This window comes from Narcine bancroftii, chromosome 3 (genome assembly GCF_036971445.1).
Source record: "Narcine bancroftii isolate sNarBan1 chromosome 3, sNarBan1.hap1, whole genome shotgun sequence".
In the NCBI taxonomy this organism is placed as follows: Eukaryota; Metazoa; Chordata; class Chondrichthyes; order Torpediniformes; family Narcinidae; genus Narcine; species Narcine bancroftii.
Window position 1 is genome coordinate 328,613,881 of NC_091471.1, and position 23,224 is coordinate 328,637,104.

At 54.2% G+C, this 23,224-nt stretch overlaps 1 protein-coding gene across 10 annotated transcripts in view; it reads left to right on the forward strand.

Annotated features, from left to right (window-relative positions):
• LOC138759173 (SLIT-ROBO Rho GTPase-activating protein 3-like) overlaps window positions 1–16,372 on the forward strand; it is a 90,926-nt gene extending 74,554 nt beyond the window's left edge. For 9 of the 10 annotated variants that reach the window (XM_069929194.1, XM_069929199.1, XM_069929200.1 and 6 more), the window contains 5 exons: window positions 681–758; window positions 8,095–8,259; window positions 8,995–9,139; window positions 15,142–15,378; window positions 16,022–16,372. In XM_069929194.1, coding sequence (XP_069785295.1) covers window positions 681–758; window positions 8,095–8,259; window positions 8,995–9,139; window positions 15,142–15,378; window positions 16,022–16,024 — 628 coding nt within the window. In that variant the 3' untranslated portion in view covers window positions 16,025–16,372. The remainder of the gene's footprint in view (window positions 1–680; window positions 759–8,094; window positions 8,260–8,994; window positions 9,140–15,141; window positions 15,379–16,021) is intronic. The other variant, XM_069929201.1, reaches the window with a different exon arrangement.
• The last annotated feature ends 6,852 nt before the right edge of the window (window positions 16,373–23,224 follow it).

The following is a 23,224-nucleotide window of genomic DNA, read 5'->3' on the forward strand; positions in this document are numbered from 1 at the left end:
CCCCCCTTCCACGTGTTGGCCCCTTCCCACTTATGCTGGGTCCATTCCCACACTAGTGCCCCTCCCACCCTCACTAAATCTCTCCCACCCTCGACAGCCCTCTCCCATCCTCACTGGCCCCCTCGCACACACCTCCCCTTCTCACCCTCATGGGCTCCCTACTCCTCTTACTGTATCTCCTCCCCATCCCCCTCCCACACTCATCAATTCCCCCCACTCTCGCTCGCCCCCTTGCCTTCTCCTGGGCTCTCTGGCAACTTCCACTGGAAGTTTCAGTGTTCGACCTGCTGAAATTTAAGCCAAAAATTAATGCTTCTCTCTCCCTCTCCCCATCTCTCATTCCCTCTCACTTTCTCTCATTCTCTCTCCCTCTCTCGCATTACCTCTTTCTCTCTCTCCTTCCCTCCACTCTCCTTCCTCTCTCACTCCCTCTCTCTTCTCTCACTCTCTCTATCTCTCTCATTCTCTGTCTCCCTCTCTCTCTCTCTCTCTCTTTTCCCCACCTCTCTCATTCCTCCCTCTTATTCTTTCCCTCTCTCTCCCACTTTCTCTCTCACATTCTATCCCCTTCTCTCATTCTCTCCTTTCCTCTCTCTTCCTCCCCCACCCTCTCTCTCTCTCTCTCTCTCTCTCTTTATTTTTCCACCCCACCCCTACCCCCCTCACTTTCTCTCTCCCAGTGCTGATGGTAATTTGGAAGCTCTGTTTGATACTGGACAGGAACTGACCCCCAGTGAAGAGGTGACAGAATGTCACAGGTATTATAATGAGAGATCTCTCTGAGTCCGACCCCAGGGAGTGTGTGATAGGATGGTGCGGAGGGAGTTTCACGCTGTGTCTGACCCCGGGGAATGTGTGATGGGATGGTGTGGAGTAAGCTTCACTTCGTGTCTGACCCCAGGAGTGTGTGAAGGGACTTTGCGGAATGAGTTTCACTATGTTTCTGACCACGGGAGTGTGTGATGGGACGGTGCGGAAGGAGTTTCACAATGTGTCTGACCACGGGAGTGTGTGATGGGATGGTGCGGAGGGAGTTTCACTCTGTGTCTGACCCCGGGAGCAAGTAATGGGACAGTTTGGGGGGAGCTTCATTCTGTGTCTGACCCCGGGAGCATGTGATGAGATGGTTCGGAGGGAGCTTCACTCTGTGTCTGACCCCAGGAGCGAGTGATGGGATGGTTCGGATGGAGCTTCACTCTGTGTCTGACCCCGGGAGCGTGTGGTGGGATGGTGCGGACGAGGTTCACTCTGTGTCTGACCCCAGGAGTGTGTGAATGGACGGTGCGGAGGGAGCTTCACTCTGTGTCCGACCCAGTGAGTGTGTGAATGGACTTTGCGGAGTGAGTTTCACTAAGTTTCTGACCACGGGAGTGTGTGATGGGATGGTGCGGAGGGAGTTTCATTATGTGTCAGACCACGGGAGTGTGTGATGGGATGGTGCGGAGGGAGTTTCACTCTGTGTCTGACCCCGGGAGCATGTGATGGGACAGTTCGGAGAGAGCTTCACTCTGTGTCTGACCCCGGTAGCGTGTGACGGGACGGAGAGGAGGGAGCTTCACTCTGTGTCTGACCCCAGGAGTGTGTGAATGGACTTTGCGGAGTGAGTTTCACTATATTTCTGACCACGGGAGTGTGTGATGGGACGGTGCGGAGGGAGTTTCACTCTGTGTCTGACCCCGGGAGCGTGTAATGGCATGGTGCGGAAGGAGCTTCATTCTGTGTCTGACCCCGGGAACGTGTGATGGGATGGTTTGGAGGGAGCTTCACTCTGTGTCTCACTCCGGGAGGGTGTGATGGGATGTTTCGGAGGGAGCTTCACTCTGTGTCTGACCCCGGGAGCGTGTGATGGGATGGTTCGGAGGGAGATTCTCTCCGTGTCTGACCTCAGGGAGTGTGTGATGGGATGGTGTGAGGGAAATTCACTGCATGTCTGAACAAGGGAGTGTGTGAATGGACGGTGCAGAGGGAGCTTCATTCTGTGTCTGAATCCGGGAGTGTGTGATGGGATGGTGCGGAGGGAGTTTCACTCTGAGTCTGACCCCGGGGAATGTGTGATGGGATGGTGTGGAGGAAGCTTCACTCCGTGTCTGACCCCATGAGCGTGTGATGGGACAGTGTAGAGGGAGCTTCACTCTGTGTCTGACCTTGGGAAGTGTGTGATGGGACGGTGTGGAGGGAGATTCTCTCCGTGTCTGACCTCGTGGAGTGTGTGATGGGATGGTGTGAGGGAAATTCATTGCATGTCTGAACAAGGGAGTGTGTGAATGGACGGTGCGGAGTGAGCTTCATGCTGTGTCTGATCCCGGGAGTGTTTGATGGGACAGTGTGGAGGGAGCTTCACTCTGTGTCTGACCACGGGAGTGTGTGATGGGATGGTGTGAGGGAAATTCATTGCATGTCTGACCACGGGAGTGTGTGATGGGACGGTGCGGAGGGAGTTTCACTCTGTGTCTGACCCCGGGGAATGTGTGATGGGATGGTATGGAGGAAGCTTCACCTCGTGTCTGACCCCAGGAGTTTGTGATAGGATGGTGCAGAGGGAGTTTCACCCTGTGTCTGACTCCAGGAGTGTGTGAATGGACTTTGCGGAGTGAGTTTCACTATGTTTCTTACCACCGGAGTGTGTGATGGGACGGTGCGGAGGTAGTTTCAATATGTGTCTGACCACGGGAGTGTGTGATTGGATGGTTCGGAGGGAGCTACACTCTGTGTCTGACCCCGGGAGCGTGTGACGGGATGGTGAGGAGGGAGCTTCACTCTGTGTCTGACACCAGGAGTGTGTGAACGGACGGTGCGGAGGGAGCTTCACTCTGTGTCTGACCACGGGAGTGTGTGATGGGACGGTGCGGAGGGAATTTCACTCTGTGTCTGACCCCAGGAGCGTGTGATGGGATGGTTCGGAGGGAGCTTCACTCTGTGCCTGACCCTTGGAGTGGGTGATGGGATGGTGCGGAGGGAGCTTCACTCTGAGTCCGACCCCAGGAGTGTGTGATGGGACGGTGTGGAAGGAGATTCCCTCTGTTGACCCCGGGAGTGTGTGATGGGATGGTGCGGAGGGAGCTTCACTCTGTGTGTGACGCCAGTGATTGTGTGATGGGACGGTGCAGAGGGAGCTTCACACTGTGTCTGACCCCAGGAGTGTGCGATGGAATGGGGTGGAGGGAGCTTCACTCTGTGGCTGACCTCGGGGAGTGTGTGATGGGACAGTGTGGAGGGCGATTCACTCCCTGTCTGATAAAGGGAGTGTGTGAATGGACGGTGTGGAGGGAGCTTCACTCTGTGTCCTACCCCGGTTGTGTGTGATGGGATGGTGCGGAGGGAGCTTCATTCTGTGTCTGACCCCGGGAGTGTGTGATGGGACGGTGCGGAGTGAGATTCACTTTGTGTGTGACCCTGGGACCGTGTGATGGGACAGTGCGGAGGGAGCTTTACTCTGTGTCCGATCCTGGGGAGTGTGTGATGGGACAGTGTAGAGGGAGCTTCACTCTGTGTCTGTCCCCAGGAGCGTGTGATGGGATGGTTCGGAGGGAGCTTCACTCTGTGTCTCACTCCGGGAGCGTGTGATGGGATGGTTCGGATGGTGCTTCATTCTGTGTCCGACCCAGTGAGTGTGTGAATGGACTTTGCGGAGTGAGTTTCACTAAGTTTCCGACCATGGGAGTGTGTGATGGGATGGTGCGGAGGGAGTTTCATTATGTGTCTGACCCCGGGAGCATGTGATGGGATGGTTCGGAGGGAGCTTCACTCTGTGTCTGACCCCAGGAGTGTGTGATGGGACAATTCGGAGGGAGATTCACTCTGTGTCTGACACCGGGAGCGTGTGATGGGAAGGTTCGGAGGGAGCTTCATTCTGTGTCTGACCCCGGGAGCGTGTGACGGGACGTAGAGGAGGGAGCTTCACTCTGTGTCTGACCCCAGGAGTGTGTGAATGGACTTTGCGGAGTGAGTTTCACTATATTTCTGACCACGGGAGTGTGTGATGGGACGGTGCGGAGGGAGTTTCACTATGTGTCTGACCACAGAAGTGTGTGATGGGACGGTGCGGAAGGAGTTTCACTCTGTGTCTGACCCCGGGAGCGTGTAATGGGATGGTGCGGAGGGAATTTCACTCTGTGTCTCACTCTGGGAGCATGTGATGGGACAGTTCGGAGGGAGCTTCACTCTGTGTCTGACCTTGGGAAGTGTTTGATGGGACGGTGTGGAGGGAGATTCTCTCCGTGTCTGACCTCGTGGAGTGTGTGATGGGATGGTGTGAGGGAAATTCACTGCATGTCTGAACAAGGGAGTGTGTGAATAGACGGTGCGGAGGGAGCTTCACTCTGTGTCTGACCCCGGGAGTGTGTGATGGGATGGTTCGGAGGGAGCTTCATTCTGTGTCTGACCCCGGGAGCGTGTGATGGGATGGTGTAGAGGGAGCTTCACTCTGTGTCCGACCCAGTGAGTGTGTGAATGGACTTTGCGGAGTGAGTTTCACTATGTGTCTAACCCCAGGAGTGTGTGAATGGACGGTGCGGAGGAAGCTTCACTCTGTGTCTCACTCTGGGAGTGTTTGATGGGATGGTGCGGAGGGAGTTTCAATATGTGTCTGACCATGGGAGTGTGTGATGGGATGGTTCAGAGGGAGCTACACTCTGTGTCTGACCCCGGGAGCATGTGATGGGATGGTTCGGAGGGAGCTTCACTCTGTGTCTGACCCCAGGAGTGTGTGATGGGACAATTCGGAGGGAGATTCACTCTGTGTCTGACACCGGGAGCGTGTGATGGGAAGGTTCGGAGGGAGCTTTACTCTGTCTCTGACCCCGGGAGCGTGTGATGGGATGGTTCGGATGGAGCTTCACTCTGTGTCTAACCCCGGGAGCGTGTGATGGGATGGTGCAGAAGGAGTTTCACTCTGTGTCTGACCCCAGGAGTGTGTGAATGAACGGTGCGGAGGGAGCTTCACTCTGTGTCCGACCCAGTGAGTGTGTGAATGGACTTTGCGGAGTGAGTTTCACTAAGTTTCTGACCACCGGAGTGTGTGATGGGACGGTGCGGATGGAATTTCACTCTGTGTCTGACCCCAGGAACGTGTGATGGGATGGTTCGGAGGGAGCTACACTCTGTGTCTGACTCCGGGAGCATGTGACGGGATGGTTTGGAGGGAGCTTCACTCTGTGTCTGACCCCGGGAGCGTGTGATGGGATGGTGTAGAGGGAGCTTCACTCTGTGTCCGACCCAGTGAGTGTGTGAATGGACTTTGCGGAGTGAGTTTCACCCTGTGTCTGACTCCAGGAGTGTGTGAATGGACTTTGCGGAGTGAGTTTCACTATGTTTCTTACCACCGGAGTGTGTGATGGGACGGTGCGGAGGTAGTTTCAATATGTGTCTGACCACGGGAGTGTGTGATTGGATGGTTCGGAGGGAGCTACACTCTGTGTCTGACCCCGGGAGCGTGTGACGGGATGGTGAGGAGGGAGCTTCACTCTGTGTCTGACACCAGGAGTGTGTGAACGGACGGTGCGGAGGGAGCTTCACTCTGTGTCTGACCACGGGAGTGTGTGATGGGACGGTGCGGAGGGAATTTCACTCTGTGTCTGACCCCAGGAGCGTGTGATGGGATGGTTCGGAGGGAGCTTCACTCTGTGCCTGACCCTTGGAGTGGGTGATGGGATGGTGCGGAGGGAGCTTCACTCTGAGTCCGACCCCAGGAGTGTGTGATGGGACGGTGTGGAAGGAGATTCCCTCTGTTGACCCCGGGAGTGTGTGATGGGATGGTGCGGAGGGAGCTTCACTCTGTGTGTGACGCCAGTGATTGTGTGATGGGACGGTGCAGAGGGAGCTTCACACTGTGTCTGACCCCAGGAGTGTGCGATGGAATGGGGTGGAGGGAGCTTCACTCTGTGGCTGACCTCGGGGAGTGTGTGATGGGACAGTGTGGAGGGCGATTCACTCCCTGTCTGATAAAGGGAGTGTGTGAATGGACGGTGTGGAGGGAGCTTCACTCTGTGTCCTACCCCGGTTGTGTGTGATGGGATGGTGCGGAGGGAGCTTCATTCTGTGTCTGACCCCGGGAGTGTGTGATGGGACGGTGCGGAGTGAGATTCACTTTGTGTGTGACCCTGGGACCGTGTGATGGGACAGTGCGGAGGGAGCTTTACTCTGTGTCCGATCCTGGGGAGTGTGTGATGGGACAGTGTAGAGGGAGCTTCACTCTGTGTCTGTCCCCAGGAGCGTGTGATGGGATGGTTCGGAGGGAGCTTCACTCTGTGTCTCACTCCGGGAGCGTGTGATGGGATGGTTCGGATGGTGCTTCATTCTGTGTCCGACCCAGTGAGTGTGTGAATGGACTTTGCGGAGTGAGTTTCACTAAGTTTCCGACCATGGGAGTGTGTGATGGGATGGTGCGGAGGGAGTTTCATTATGTGTCTGACCCCGGGAGCATGTGATGGGATGATTCGGAGGGAGCTTCACTCTGTGTCTGACCCCAGGAGTGTGTGATGGGACAATTCGGAGGGAGATTCACTCTGTGTCTGACACCGGGAGCGTGTGATGGGAAGGTTCGGAGGGAGCTTCATTCTTTGTCTGACCCCGGGAGCGTGTGACGGGACGTAGAGGAGGGAGCTTCACTCTGTGTCTGACCCCAGGAGTGTGTGAATGGACTTTGCGGAGTGAGTTTCACTATATTTCTGACCACGGGAGTGTGTGATGGGACGGTGCGGAGGGAGTTTCACTATGTGTCTGACCACAGAAGTGTGTGATGGGACGGTGCGGAAGGAGTTTCACTCTGTGTCTGACCCCGGGAGCGTGTAATGGGATGGTGCGGAGGGAATTTCACTCTGTGTCTCACTCTGGGAGCATGTGATGGGACAGTTCGGAGGGAGCTTCACTCTGTGTCTGACCTTGGGAAGTGTTTGATGGGACGGTGTGGAGGGAGATTCTCTCCGTGTCTGACCTCGTGGAGTGTGTGATGGGATGGTGTGAGGGAAATTCACTGCATGTCTGAACAAGGGAGTGTGTGAATAGACGGTGCGGAGGGAGCTTCACTCTGTGTCTGACCCCGGGAGTGTGTGATGGGATGGTTCGGAGGGAGCTTCATTCTGTGTCTGACCCCGGGAGCGTGTGATGGGATGGTGTAGAGGGAGCTTCACTCTGTGTCCGACCCAGTGAGTGTGTGAATGGACTTTGCGGAGTGAGTTTCACTATGTGTCTAACCCCAGGAGTGTGTGAATGGACGGTGCGGAGGAAGCTTCACTCTGTGTCTCACTCTGGGAGTGTTTGATGGGATGGTGCGGAGGGAGTTTCAATATGTGTCTGACCATGGGAGTGTGTGATGGGATGGTTCAGAGGGAGCTACACTCTGTGTCTGACCCCGGGAGCATGTGATGGGATGGTTCGGAGGGAGCTTCACTCTGTGTCTGACCCCAGGAGTGTGTGATGGGACAATTCGGAGGGAGATTCACTCTGTGTCTGACACCGGGAGCGTGTGATGGGAAGGTTCGGAGGGAGCTTTACTCTGTCTCTGACCCCGGGAGCGTGTGATGGGATGGTTCGGATGGAGCTTCACTCTGTGTCTAACCCCGGGAGCGTGTGATGGGATGGTTTGGAGGGAGCTTCACTCTGTGTCTGACCCCAGGAGTGTGTGATGGGACAGTTCGGAGGGAGCTTCACTCTGTGTCTGAGCCCGGGAACGTGTGACGGGTGGTTTGGAGGGAGCTTCACTCTGTGTCTGACCCCAGGAGTGTGTGATGGGACAGTTCGGAGGGAGCTTCACTCTGTGTCTGACCTCGGGGAGTGTGTGATGGGATGGTGTGAGGGAAATTCACTCCATGTCTGATCAAGGGAGTGAGTGAATGGACGGTGTGGAGGGAGCTTCACTCTGTGTCCGACCGCAGGAATGTGTGATGGGATGTTGCGGAAGGAGCTTCACTCTGTTTCTGAGCCTGGGAATATGTGATCAGACAGTGCGCAGGGTGTTTCACTTTGTGTCTGAGCCTGGGAGTGTGTGATGGGACGGAGCAGAGGGAGCTTCACTCTGTGTCTGACTCTGGGAGTGTGTGATGGGACGGTGCGGAGGGAGTTTCACTTTGTGACTGACCTGTTCTATTTTAACGCAAGGCTGTGGAGTGATTCTGACTACGACCCCGTGCTGAGGAAGAGGAGTGGAAGCAGTCCAATCCGGAAGATCACAACGCTTTTCAACGAGAGCTCGAAGTCAAATGCGGGCAGTCTGCCATGGGGACAGAGATTGTTGCCTGTGTGGACTCTGACACAGGATGAGAGGTGAGGTGTTGATCAGAATCAGATCAACGGCACCGGCTCTTGGATCACAGGGTGGTGGTGGAGACCATGAACCCTGGTGGATCTCTCTTCTTCCCTCTGTGACCTTTCCCCATCTGTCTCTCTGTCTCTCTCTCTCTCTCTCTCTCTCTCTGTTTATCTCTGTATATATGCCAGAGTTCGTAGGGCAGTGGTGGTGAGCAGGAACTCCGGCTGATCTCTCTCCTTGTTTCTCTCTCCCTCTTCCTTTATCTATCTCTCTTTCTGTCATCCCTCTCTCTGTCACCTTTCTCTCTCTATCTTCCCCCCCTCGATATCTCTCCCCCCCCTCCTGTCGAGGGGTGGGGGAGTTTACAGGGCAGCGGGAACAGGAATCTTGGCAAATTTCCTCTCTCTCACTCCCTCTCTCTCTCTGTCCCTCTCTCCCTGAGGACACTGCATGATGATGTGGGAGCAGGACCCTGGCTAATCTCCCCTCTCTCTCTGACCCCGGAGTCACTGGGCGGTGACAGGGAGCATAAACCCTGGCTGATTTCCCCTCTCTCTAACCCCAGGGTCACTGGGCAGTGATGGGGAGAAGGAGCCCTCGCTGATTTCCACCCCGTCACCCTGGGGTCACTGCAACCTCCCCCATCCCCGTTGAGGGAGCTGAGGTGATGGAGGCCACCTGCTGTGTCTGGCTTCACCTTTCCCCGTGGGGCTGTGAATTCACGATAGCCTCTCGTCTCTCCCTGACAGCAAGCCTGCCCCAAAGGTTGTCTTACATGAGCGGAGGAACACACTGGACTCACTGCAAACTACCCACAGCCCTGCCGCCTCTCACCAGGCTGTTTGCAAGGTGGATCGCCAGTTCTCTGAGAAACCTGTCTCCGAAGTCAACAAGGTTGGTGGGCATCGCGGCCTCCTTGCTTGCCCTCCCCCTGACCCCCGCACACTGGAGGATTCCTCAGGCAAGTGGGCGTGGGTCCCAAGTCTCCGATCATCGTATCCGGGCCTGTCTTGTTTCCAAGGTGATGGTGGGATCGGCCAGACTGATCTCCCACCTACGTCCTCTCCTGTCCCCACGAGAGGGCAGGCAGACTGGCTCCTATCATACTGTGCAGCACGTCCCCTGCTCCCAGCTCTTTTTGATGAAGTAGACAAAGATGATGTGGTCAAAAATAATCATGACTTTTATTAGCAGAAACTCATGGTATAATAATGAAAGACAATAGGTACATACACAGCAATATCCAAGGGGAGTGTCCTCAACAGTAGAGATAATGCACAGCCAATGTTAGTACAGCCAGGCTCACCAGAGGGAGGACAGGCAGCTTGGCAGACATTCACCAGTCTCCCCCCGGCAGAATTACTTTCATACCGATATGGCCTCAGCATTCATGAGCGCTGAACTACGGCAAGCCCTGGTACGGAAGGGGATTGCCACCAGCTCTACCACGAGCTACAACCCGCAGGGCAATGGGCAGGTCAAAAGGGCTAATGCTACAGTCTGGAAGACTGTAAATCTTGCTTTAAAAGCACATGGTTACCCTGTTACCCGGTGGCAGGAGGTGCTGCCTGAGGCGCTACATTCTATTCGGTCATTAATGTGTACTGCAACTAATCAAACACCTCATATGTTTGCCTTTCCTAAGAAATCAGGACTGTGATGGACTGGCTAGCCTGTTTATCTGAGCCTGGAACTGTGCTGATGAAGAGCCATACTCGGACGCGTAAAACAGACCCCCTAGTCCAACCAGTTCAGCTATTGCATACTAACCCCAACTACGCTCATGTTAAATTCCCAGACGGGAGTACTGACACTGTACCCCTAAGAGATCTGGCCTCACCTGGTTCGCCCCTTCCTCACACCCCCTACTCAGAGTGAACCTGAGAGATTGGGCTCACCCCCACCCCCCTCCCCCCAGCCTTTGACCCCTAGTCAGCTTTCAGATGGCCATGCTGAGACCCCACTGCTTCATGCTGCCGATTCTGGAGCGGGTCCCACATTACAGACCCAGGACCTGTACCAGTTCCCAAGGTTGCAAAGGAGCCACCTGTTTTGAGACAAAGCACTAGAATTCATAAACAACCTGATAGTCTGACATATTCATAAAACATCTCATTATATTTCGATTGCGTATTTTGGCTGTTAGAGTATCTCAAGGCTTTAGTCTTTCCTAGCAGCTGTCCTTTTGATTTTAACCCTTCTTCTGCCAGGGGGAGACTGTGGTGAATGTCTGCTATGGATCTCTTTTAGCCCCTCCAGCTGAGCACCAGCAGCAGATCGTGAAAATGCGATCATTTAACCTGCCTAGTCTGTACTGGATCTCATAATTATAAGTTGAGAGTTCTATTCGCCAGCGTGCCATTTTATCGTTCTTGATTTTACTTTTGTGTTTAGTACTGAACATGTAGGCTACAGATTTCTGATCAGTGACAAGAGTAAATTTTCTGCTGGCTAGAAAGTGTCTCCAGTAGTGAACAGCTTCAATAATAACCAGGGCTTCTTTTTCAATGGCAGGATGATTAAGTTCAGGTCCGTGTAACATGCAGGAGAAGAATGACACAGGTCTGCCCTTTTGATTAAGGGTTCCTGCCAAGGCACAATCTGAGGCATCAGTTTCCACTTGGAATGGGACATCCTCGTCGATGGACGAGGGTGCAGCTTTGGCAATATCAGCTTTAATTCTCTCGAAAGCTTTCAAGGCCATTGGAGAGAGAGGAAAAGATTTAGTGTCAAACAGAGGGTGTGCCTTCGTGGCGTAGTCCCGAACCTATTTGCAGTAGTAGAAAAAGAATCCCATACATCTTTTAAGGGCTTTTGCTGAGTCTGGGGGTGGTAACTTCTTCAGGGGGGGCATTCTTTCCAGGTCGGGGAGGATTTCGCCCTTGCGGACAATGTAGCCCAGAATGGGTAGCTCCGTCACGTTGAACACACATTTGCCCTCGTTAAATGTAAGGTTGAGTTCTTTAGCTGTTGCTAAAAATTTCTTTAAGTTGTTGTCGTGCTCAGCCTGTGTTTTCCCACAGATAGTGACAATATCCAGATAGGAAACGTACCCTGTAACTCATATGTCCTAACAATCTTATCCATTTCCCTCTGAAACACTGACACACCATTAGTGACTCCAAAAGTTATCCTTTCAAACTGGTATAACCCCCCCCCCCCCCAATCAGCCTCAAAGGCTGTATAGGGTCGTTCCTCTTTTTTAATGGGGATTTGGTGATAAGCTGCTTTGAGGTCGATAATACAGTACACTTTGTGTTGTGCTAATCATTTCATTGATATGTGGCAGGGGGTAGGCATCCAGGTTAGTGTAACAGTTGATTGTCTGGCTGTCGTCAATAGCCAGTCATTTCTTACTGTGATTTTTCACAACTACCACCTGGGCTCACCACGGACTCTTACTGGGTTCAATTACTCCCTCTTTAAGCAATCTCTGGGTCTTCGCTTTGATAAACTCATGATCCTCTTTGCTGTAAGAACGGCTCTTAGTGGCAATCGGCTGACACTCGGGATAAATCACTGAAAAGGGAAGGAGCTTTGATCTTTAATGCGGACAGACCGCAGTAACTAGCGCAGGAGATGGTAAGTGTGGGGAGTGGCCCACCGAAATTTAACACTACACTGTTCATTTGAGATTGAATATCTAACCCCAGTAACACAGGGGTGCAGAGCTCCAGCATAATAAAGAGCCACACATCAGCAAGGCAATGTCCCTGCAAATTTAAAGTAATTTTACACTTGTCCCGTATAGTTTTTGTAAGTTCACTACAAGCCATTGATATCTTTCGGTTCGCTGGTTATCTCCGCAAATTTAAGGCTCTGGCAACTCTCTTGTGGATGTAGCTGTCAGTACTCCCCAAGTCTATTAGACAATCAAGAGTCTCACCATTCACCTCCCCCTTCATAGTTGATCATTCCAGACCGTAACATCCTCCAAGCTTTACAGTCAATTGAGCTATCACGGGGGATCTCACCTCGCCGTCACTTGAAGTCGATTCACTCTGCTCGTCTGAAGATTCCCCCTTTTCATAGTTGTCTTCCATCCTGCAGCTCCAGGACACATTTTCTTGGTGCTTCTCTTCTTCTTATCAGTGGGAGTACTTTTCGCCTTGCACGCTTTAGCGAAGTGGCCGAGTTTCCCTCAGTAGCTGCAGGTAGCAAAATGAGCTGGGCACTTTTGTTTGGGGTGCCAACTCTTATCAGAGAAGTAGCATTTTTCAGTTCGCCCTTTTCTTTCCTTCAGGGTTCCAGCACTTCTGGATGTTTCCTTTTCAGTTTCTAACATTTCACTGGACCGTATGGCACTTCTCAGTGTTTTGGCCAGAGTGATTGCCTGGTCGTAGGTTAAGGGCTCCGTGTCCAGCAGCCTCCGTGGGATGTAACTGGAGTCAATCCTGATGACAAAAGCATCATTGTCTGCCCTGACATCACACTCATTTGCCAGTGAGTTGAGGGCCAGTGCATAGGCAGCATCAATTTCCCTGGGTTTATGGCGTCTAGTCAGCAACTGGTATCGAGCAAGCACCACATTCCGTGGCACTGCACAGTAAGCAGTTAGACGTTCCCGGGCTACAGCCAGAGTGGTAGCTCCTTGCGTTACGGTGAAAGGGACCTCACCCAGCAGAGAGTTCAGGTGGCCCCACTGATTTGCTTGATCGACCACGTAGTTTCGAACCTGGGAGTGTGTGATGGGATGGTGTGGAGGCAGCTTCACTCTGTGTCTGACCCCAGGAGTGTGTGATGGGATGGTGCAGAGGGAGTTTCTCTTTCTGTGTGACCCCGGGAGTGTGTGGTGGGTTGGTGTGGAGGGAGATTCACTCTGTGTCTGACACCGATGAGTGTGTGATGGGATGGTGCAGAGAGAGCTTCATCCTATGTGTGACCCCAGGAGTATGTGATGGGACCGTGCGGAGGGAGCTTCACTCTGTGTCTGACCTCGGGGAGTGTGTGATGGGGCGGTGTGGAGGGAGATTCTCTCCGTGTCTGACCTCAGGGAGTGTGTGATGGGATGGTGTGGTGGGATCTTTACTCTGTGTCTGACCTTGTAGTGTGTGATGTGACCGCGCAGAAGGAGGTCCTCTCTGTGTCTGTCCCCGGGGAGTGTGTGTCCTTGCTGCTTCGCTGGGAGTCAGATTTCCCAGCGACCTTTAGGTATCTTCTGGCCACCGCTGGCTGGCGGGCAACTTTCACAAACGGAATTTAGTATTTGGACACTCTTGGATTTGCGTCCATAATATCCTTCTACCACAGTGGTTCTCGTCCTTTCCCTTTCCACTCACATCCCACTGTAAGTAATCCCTACGCCATCCGTGCTCTCTAATCATGGAGGAATTACCTAAGGTGGGATGTGAGTAGGAAGGGAAAGTTGAGAATCACTGCTGTAGACCCAATTGTTCCTGAAATATTTTGCTTGCTAAAAATTGTCATTTCCTTGGGAGTTCTTAAACTGTCCACATAACAAGTCAATAAGGGATGATTCAAGGCTTTTTCTTTCCACTCACATCCCACCTTAAGCAATCCGTTACTGATCTCAGAGCACCGATGGCCTAGTGATTGCTTAAGGTGGGATGTGAGTGATGAGAAAGGTTGAAAACCTCTGTTTAATCATATCTAATTGACTCGTACATACGTCCTCTGGCGTTTGCTGATCCTGTCCTGGGAAACAGGCGCTGGCCGTCCACCTCAGAATCTTGTCGACCTCTATCAAGTCTCCTCTCCTCCTTCTCTGCTCCAAATCTCTGCTAACCTTGCCTCATTGGACTTGTTTCCCAATCCAGGTGACCTCCTGGTGAATCTCCTCTGCCCCCTCTCCAGAGCATCCACATCCTTCCAGTATTAAGGTGACCTGTACGATAACTCTGAAGAGGGCGCGCTAATTCATTGAGGACCCCTTCCTTCCCACACAGCCACAATGAGGAGTCACACTACTGAGGAGAGGTGGAAAATCTCGTGGTACGGTGCAAGAGTAACAAACCAAGACTCAACGTGGACAAGATGAAGGAGATGATCATGGATGTCTGGAGGACCAGGAATTACCACCCTCCTCTTCACGTCAACCACTCTGTAGTGGAGAGAGTGGAGATCCCCAAGTTCCTTGGAGTTCACTTAATGAGTGACCTATGGTGGACACTCAACATCTCCTCAATGGTCAGGAAGACACAAGGGCGACTGCACTTCCTGAGAAGAATGAACCGGGCACCGTCATGTCAACCTTCTACAGGAACTCTATCGAGAGCAACTTGGCTGGCTGCAACGCTGTGCAGTCCGGTCGCTGCAGAGAAACGGATTGGAGGTCATGAGAGGCAGAGATAGGGTGGACGGCCAGTGCCTGTTTCCCAGGGCAAGAATCAGCAAACACCATAGGACGTCTGTACAAAGACAAGGGAGGGGAATGTTTTTTACACAGAAAGCTGTGGGGGCCTGGAATTCATTGCCGGGGGGTGGTACAATAGGGATGTGCATCAGAGATCAATTCACAGGACCACTGGTGTCTCCCTCCACCCCCTCCGACGTGATCTACCGGGATCGTTGTCTGAAGAGGGAGTGCAAAATCGTAGAGGACCACTTCCACCCTCCCCCACACACAGCGTCTTTCAGCTGCTCCCGTCGGGGAAGAGATCCAGGAGGATCAGAGCTTGCACCACCAGGCTGAGGAACAGCTTCTTCCCACGGGCTGAACGGCCAAAGGAACTGCTCACTCTGACCCTCCGAAACAATATTTATTAGTATCGATGCAATACTTGTCCTGCGCATGTATTGTGTGTCTGTCTTTGTGTCCCGTCTGGATGTATGTCTGTGTGAGGACCGGAGAACGCTGTTTCGTTGGGTTGGACTTGTACAATCGGATGACGAGAAACTCGACTTGTTGCTTATATCAATCTGTTCCCTCTCCGCAGGAGGTGATCAAGAACATGGATTCCGTGTTCCGTGAACTCCTGCAACATAAGCGAGCCAAGTCGACCTCAGACACGTCCGCAGAGGCCGGAGCCCGCCTGCCTGCGCGGTGGGGCAGCCGCGATGTGACCGAGAAGCCCGCCGTCAAGCAGGGCCCCCCCTCCAGGTCCGGCGTCAAGGCCCGGGCAGCTGCCCTCTTCAAGCCCGGTGGCGGGGCTGCTACCGAAGGCACGGCCAAGGTAACCTCCTGGGGGCTGCACGCAGCGCGGGAGGGGGAGGTGAGACTGAGGGCTGGTGTCTCCCAGAGCCCTGTCCCTCATGGGGACACCAGCCTGCTTTGCCTTGCTACTGTCACCCTTACCGAAGTTTATTGTCACGCATGAAAATGGGGTAATGCCTTGCGATATTGCCTTACGACAGACGGATTCACCACTGCAAGTAATTGCCCTGTGCTCCTTACAGTCAGAGAGAGAGATTCAAAAGAGAGTGCCACCCCCCTCGAGAGTCACCGTGTGGCTGTGGATTCGCCTCCAGCACTACCGCACAGTCTGGTCCGACCGTCAGGGGCCCGAGCTCCAGATCCGAACCTCCGACACAGATCAGAACGCCCCTCGGTGCCCTCGCGTCCCGGTTCCAGTACCCTCCTCAGTCGCTCCAGTTTATATGTTAAACTCAATTTTTTAAAAAAAATTATTTAAAAGAGGAAGAATTTGGACAGGTACATGGACGGGAGGGGTATAGAGGGTGATGATTTGGGTGCAGGGCAGTGGGAGTAGGGGGAAAAAGGTTCAGCACAGACTAGAAGGGCCGAAGGGACCTGTTTCTGTGTGCTGTAGTGTGTCTACAGTTCTAGCCTGTTCATCTCCCTCTTATTCCCCTCAGTGACAAACTGTTTCCACCGGGGACAGAATCCCAAGGGTCCGCCTCCAAAGTCGATGCAGAACTTGGTCCATTTCGACTGGATCCTCGCCGATCTTCCTGACCCCGGGATTGGAGAGTGGTGGGGATGGGGAGCACGGGCTGCGGTCTGCTACGCCTCGCCTCGCCGGGCAGACCCGTCCTCCCCCAGGAACTGGAACAGCGAACATTTCCCTCTGTGGCAAGTCAATCCTTGTTTGGGTCAGGCGACGCAATCTGCGCTTGGTGTTCGACGTGTGTTCTCACCTGTGCTCCGTAGGAGCAGCTCCTGTACTCAAACGTTATTTTTCGCAATAAAGGCCGCTGTACATTTGCCTTCCTGACTCCCAGCTGAGTTTTCAGTGGTTCATGGGAAAGGGCTCTCAATCCGACCAGCGTCTTCACCCACTCCGGAACAAAAAGTCTTTCTCACTTTCTTCCAAAGTGGATCACTGCATCTCTCCTCTTATCAACTCCAATTAACACCTGGTGTCGGTTGGTCTGGGCTCCTCTCCCTCCAGTTCTTCCCCATCCCCTTTCCAGCTCTCTCTCTCTCTCTCTCTCTCTCTCTCTCTCTCTCTCTCTCTCTCTCTCTCTCTCTCTCTCTCTCCCTCCCTCTCTCTCCCTCTCCCTCTCCCCCCTTCCACATCCCCTTTCCAGCTCTCTCTCTCTCTCTCTCTCCCCTTCCCCATCCCCTTTCCAGCTCTCTCTCTCTCTCTCTCTCCCCTTCCACATCCCCTTTCCAGCTCTCTCTCTCCCCCTTCCACATCCCCTTTCCAGCTCTCTCTCTCTCTCTCTCTCTCTCTCTCTCTCTCCCACATCCCCTTTCCAGCTCTCTCTCTCTCTCTCTCTCTCTCCCCCTTTCCCCATCCCCTTTCCAGCTCTCTCTCTGTCTCCCCTTCCCCGTCCCCTTTACAGCTCTCCCTCTCTCTCTCCCCTTCCCTGTCCCTTTTCCAGGTCTCTCTCTCCCCTTCCCTGTCCCCTTTCCAGCTTTCTCTCTCTCCCGTTCCCCGTCTGTGGCATGCTGTTAGACAGAATCAGACATACACACACAAGGTAAAGACTGCACAACAGGCTTTAATCCACAAAGACTTCCACAGAGCCAGGCTGGCTGTACCTGCAGTAACTCTGAGAGAGACTTCGGAGGCCGGCGCAGGCTTATATCCCGGAGGGTGATTGACACCCGACTGGGTGGGGCTTGATCCATTCAGGTCGACTGATTGACAGCCGGCCAGGTGTTGTCCTGTCCCCTTTACTCTCCTGCAGGTACAGAGGTTGCCCCCTGCAGTAGGCCGGTGGTGGGGGCAGTATACAAAATACATTATTTACAGATTGAGACGATCCGGCAGCTGCCGGAGCCTCTGTGACCGTTGTAGGACTGGCTCCTGGTCACTGGTTGGAGGGGAAGTGGAGCGGGGGGGGAGCTGGCGGCAGGGGTCTGAGTGACTGGTGTGGTTCATGCAGAGGGATGGCCAAGGGGGCCAGGGTCGACGTGTGAGAGTCGTATTGGATGGGTGGTGGAGCAGGTTCATCCCCCATGGCTGAAGTGGACCTCTGGTACTCAAGGAGGTCCTGCGCGCCCCATAGCTGCCTGGGGACAGGGATGTATGGCCAGTCGGCATTGTCCTGGGCTGAAGGATGCTGTGGAATGGTGGGGGCTCCTGCTGGTGCCTGGTCCCTGGTTGATGGTGTCCTCCCTGCCAATGCCGAACCTAACGTAGGTGTAGTTGTGGTTCGTGCATAGGAGGAAAACCTGCTTGACCAGGGGTTCGGGTTTGTGTGCCCATATGTGCTTACGCAGGAGTACTGGTCCCGGGGACACGAGCCATGCTGGGAGGGACATTCCAGTCGCCGACTTTCTGGGGAATGAGAACAGACGTTCATGAGGGGTCTCGTTGGTAGCCGTACACAGAAGTGACCTAATAGCATGGAGCGCCACGGCCAGTATTCAATGGCCCACCCTTTTGACTTGAGGGCCAGGAGGACTGCCTTCCAGACCACCCTGTTTTCACGTTCCACTTGCCCATTGCCTCGAGTTATAACTAGTCGTGTAGCTAGTCGCGATGGCCCTCGCTGTCAGGTACTGGCAGCTCGTCACTCATAAAGCTAGACTCCTGGTCACTGTGGATGAAAGCGGGGTAGCCAAACATGGTGAAGATCTGCTCCAGGGCCCTGATGATTGTGGCTGTGGAGGTGTCTGGGCAAGGGATAGCGAAAGGGAAGCGTGAGTACTTGTCCACAACGTAGACGTTTCAGTTCATGGAAGGTAGGGGCCCTTTAAAATCCACGCCGAGATGGCCTTTATGACATGGGTCTGGGGCGGGCGGAAGAAGTGGGGTTTACACTCCATGCAGACCCGGCAGGCCTCAGTCATGTCCCTGACACCCATGATCGTATATGGCAGGTTCCGGGACTTAATGAAGTGGTACAACTTGGTGACATCCGGATGGCAGAGGGACTCATGCAGTGCCTGCAGCCTGTCATTGTGCATAGACGCGCAGGTCCGAGAGAGGGTATCGGGGGAGTCGTTAAACTTCCCGGGGCAGTACTGGATGTCGTAGCTGTAGGTTGCCAGCTCAACTCTCCAGCGCAGGATCTTGCCATTCTTGATCTTGCTCTTGTGGGCAGTGTTAAACATGAACGCCACGCCCCGCTGGTCGGTGAGGAGGATGAATCTCCTGCTGGCCAGGTAGTGGCGCCAGTGGCAGATCACTTCCACAAATACCTGGGCCTCCTTTTTGATGGTGGAATGCCCTAGCTCCGAGCCATGGAGGGACCTAGATAAAAAGGCGACGGGGAGCCCCCCTTGGTTGAGGGTAGTAGCGAGGGCTACCTCGGATACATCACTCTCCACCTGGAAGAGGGAGTCCTCATCCACAGCCTGCGTCATGGCGTTTGCGATGTCCTGCCTGATGCGCATGAAGACTGCCTGCCCCTTGGGTGGGAGGGGAAAAGTTGTAGCTTGGGTCAGTGGGCGGACCTTGTCCGAGAAGTGAGGGACCCACTGCGAGTAATAGGAGAATAGGCCCAGGCACCTGCGGAGGGCCTTTAGCGTGGAGGGGAGAGGTAGCTCCATTAATGAGTGCATCCTTTCTGGATCTGGGCCGATGACCCCATGGGCCACGATGTACCCCAGGATGGCGAGGCGGGTAGTGCTGAACACACACTTCTCCTTGTTGTAAGTGAGGTTCAGCTCCCTGGACGTCTGAAGGAATTTCTCCAGGTTGGCATCATGGTCCTGTAGGTCACGGCTGCAGATAGTGACGTTATCCAGATACGGGAACGTTGCCTTCAGCTTGTGCCGGTCTATCATGCGATCCATCTCCCATTGGAAGGCGGAGATCCCATTCATAACTCCAAAGGGAACTCAGTGGAACTGGTACAGGCGCCCGTCCGCTTAGAAGCGGTATAGGGCTTGTCCTTCGGGTAGATGGGGATTTGGTGATAAGCCGACTTCAGTTCAATCGTGGAGAAAACCCGGTATCGGGCTATCTCATTGACCATGTCGGCTATCCTCAGCAGGGGGTAGGCGTCCAGTTGGTTGGGTGTACCGGTTTATGGTCTGGCTGTAATCCACGACCATCTTCAGCTTACTTCCCACTTTGACCACCAGGACTTGGGCTCTCCAAGGGCTGTTACTAAGCTCTATAACACCTTCCGCCAGGAGTTGCTGCACCTCCGCCTTGATATTACGCCTCTGTCTGCGGCGTAATAGCACCTACTTCTGGCGGCGATCGACTTGCAGCCTAGCTAAGGTTTGCGAAAAGCGCCGGGGGGGGGGCGGGGGTTGATGAGTAGTGTGGAGAGGCCACAGGTTGGCCAGGGCTGGTAGGTCGGCGTGCTGTTTAATGTGAGTGGAGGTTGGGGCCCCCCAAAGGCAAGGGTGACACTGCAGGTGGCACTAGAAATCCAGGCCCAGGAGGACTGGGGCGCAGAGTTTGGGCATGACCAGGAGCCTAAACCCCGTGTATATCGGCCGAGCAGCGCCCAAGGGTACCAACAGTCTTATCCTTGGCGAAGAGGGCGATCGAGAAGGTGGTGGGTAGACTTAATTTTAGGGAGTGGGCCACGCTTGAGTGAATGAAACTCTTAGTCCTGCCACTGTCAAACTTTGTTACGTGCCTGTTGACTTGCATATCCATCAAAAAAGGGTCTGAGGTCATGAGGGATGTCCCTGGTCAGAGTGGTGGCAGTCAGGACCATCATGGGGTCAGAGTTGTCACTCTCCGGCTGTGTGTGGTGATTTACACCATCCAGAGGCCTGATGAGCATCAGTAGGGCGGCCTGGTCATCACCTGTGTTGACCATGTCGTTGTCGGTCATGGGATGTGGTGTGTGGCAACTGATGATGTCCGGAGGCATGGGGAGTGTCGGTGGGGTGGCCTGGTCATTGCCCGTATTGACCACATCATCCCGGTCGTCGTCACGGGGCCTCTGTGTCGGTCTCTGCCCGGCCCAAGATGGCAGCACCACGTGGGGGTACGCGGCGTGGCTGGCCTCCTTTCCCAGCCGTGTACATCGCACCAGGGGAAGTGACATCATCCTGTCAGCCAGAAGTGACATCACACCATAAGCTGGAAGTGACGTCACTGTGGTTTTTCGGTGTGTCGCGCTGGCGAGAGCATGGGCTGGTCCGGTGCATGGAGCACATGCTGCGATCGTCCCTGGCAGGGCTGGATGCTGCACCGTCAGTGTCGGGGAAGGCAGAAGTCGTAGCAGGGACAATGCTGCCGCATGGCATGCGCATGTGAAGGGGTCCGCGGGGGAGGTGGGGAGGTCATAGAAGGCCACTGAACTGCCGGCTGGTTTTGAGAGGCACACCTTAGCAAAGTGGCTTTCTTGCCACATCAGGAACAGTACTGGTTCCTAGCCGGGCAATTTTGGCAAGATCGTTGATCTGACCCACACCAGGACCCAAAGTACTTACAAGGGCGCCGGGCACCCACCGCAGCAATGTTCTCCTCCCCAGCTCGATCTAGGGCTGCAGCTGCAGTGTGAGGTGGCCATGAGGAAGCCTGGGGGAGCCTGGAATTGAAGGCTTCAATGTGCAGGGCTGCAACTTCCAGGGTTCAGACCACTTCCACAGTTTTGGTCAGGGCGTAGATACTATCTTCCAGTAGCTTCTGCCAGATGGCCCTCAAGCATAGCCCTTGGATGAAGGCATCCCGGATCAGCCTCTCAACCTCCTCTGCGCCTACCCTGGGTTCAGTCAGACACGGTCGGGCCAACTGTCGCAGGTGTCCCAGGTAAGACTCAGCCATCTCCCCAGGTTGCTGGCCTCGGGTATTGAGGAGGTACCTTGCAAAGACTGCATTCATGGGCGTCTTGTACAAGGTCTCGAGAGTGTTCATTGCTTTCTTATACTTGGAGAAGCCTTTGGTTCCCTGGAAAACGTGGGGGCCCAGCTTTGACCAGAGTAAGACCAGCTTCTTCCGATCTGAGTCCAGGATGCTGTCTGTGTGCGCCTCAATGATTGTTTCGACCATGTGCATCCAGATCTTGAAGCGTGTCTGGGCTTCCGGGTGGCATGGGTCGACTTTGAGGCTCCCTGCGCTCAGGAGTTTTTTCCATAACAGCCATGGGAAAAAGTCTTTGTTGATTAAATTGTGATGCGCTGTTAGACAGAACCAGACACACACAAGGTAAAGACTGTACAACATGCTTTAATCCACAAAGACTTCCACAGAGCCAGGCTGGCTGTAGCTACAGTAACTCTGAGAGAGACTTCAGATGCCGGCGCAGGCTTATATCCCGGAGGGTGATTGACACCCGACCGGGTGGGGCTTGATCCATACAGGTCGAGTGTTGTCCTGTCCCCCTTACTCTCCTGCAGGTACAGAGGTTCCCCCCTGCAGGCTGGTAGTGGTGTCTCTCTCTCTCTCCCCCTCCCCTTCACTGTCCCCTTTCCAGCTCTCTCTCTCTCTCTCTCTCTCTCTCCTTCCATGTCCCCTTTCCAGCTCTCTCTCTCTCCCCTTCCTTGTCCCCTTTCCAGCTCTCTCTCTCTCTCCTTCCGTCCCCTTTCCAGCTCTCTCTCTCTTTCTCTCCCCTTCCTCGTCCCCTTTCCAGCTCTCTCTCTCTCCACTTTCCCGTCCCCTTTCCAGCTCTCTCTCTCCCCCCCTTCCCCGTCCCCTTTCCAGCTCTCTCTCTCTCTCTCTTCTTTCCTGTCCCATTTCCAGCTCTCTCCCCCCCTTCCCCATCCCCTTTCCAGGTCTCTCTCTCTCCCCTTCCCCGTCTCCTGTCCTCTAGTTTCCTCGCTCTCTCTCCTCCTCTCCTTTCTTCCCTGTTTCTTTTCCTTTCCCCTTTCCTCTCTCTCCCTCGCTCCCCTCTCCCCTTCTATTCCCCTCTCTCTATTTCTCCCTATCTCCTTCCCTCTTTCTCCTTCTCTCCCCTCTTCCTCTCTCTCTCTCACTCGCTCCCCTTTTCCTTTGTCTCCTCTCTCTCCTCCTTTCCCCTCCTTTTTTCCCTTTCTTTTCCTCTCCCCTTTTCCCTCTGTCTCCTTTCCTCTCTCCCCCTCTCTCTCCCCATCCCCATCTCTCTTCCTCCCGTTTCCTATCCCCTTCTCTCCCCGCTCTCTCTCTCCCCCTCTCCTTTTTTCCCTGTTTCTTTTCCTCTCCCCTTTCCCTCTCTCCTTTCCTCTCCCCCTTCTCTCTCCCCTCTCTCCTCCTTTCTCCCCATCTCTCCCCCTTCTATTCCCCTCTCTGTTTCTCCCTGCCCTCTTTCTCCTTCTCTCCCCTCTTCCTCTCTCTCTCTCTCTCCCCTTTTCCCTTGTCTCCTTTCCTCTCTCTCCCCCCTTTCCCCTTCTCTCCCCTCTTCCTCTCTCTCTCTACCCTTTTCCCTTGCTCCTTTCCTCTCTCTCCCCCCTTTCCTCTTCTCTCCCCCTTCTCTCTCTCCCCATACCCATCTCCCTCTTTCTCCCCTATTTCCTTTCCCCTTCTCTCCCCCTCTCTCTCTCTCTCTCTCTCCCCTTTTCCCCCCTCTCTCATGGAGCCAACGTCGATTCTCACCTCTCCTCTCTCTGTACCCAATTTACACCTTTTGACTGCTGGTCTGGACTCCTCCCCCCTATTCTTCCCCCCCCACCCCCCATTCTTTCAGAGTCCTACCTGCTCTTTGCTTACTCCTTGAGGAAGGGCTCGGGCCCGAAACGTCGGTAATGTTCAAGATTCCTTTATTGTCCTATAACAAAAA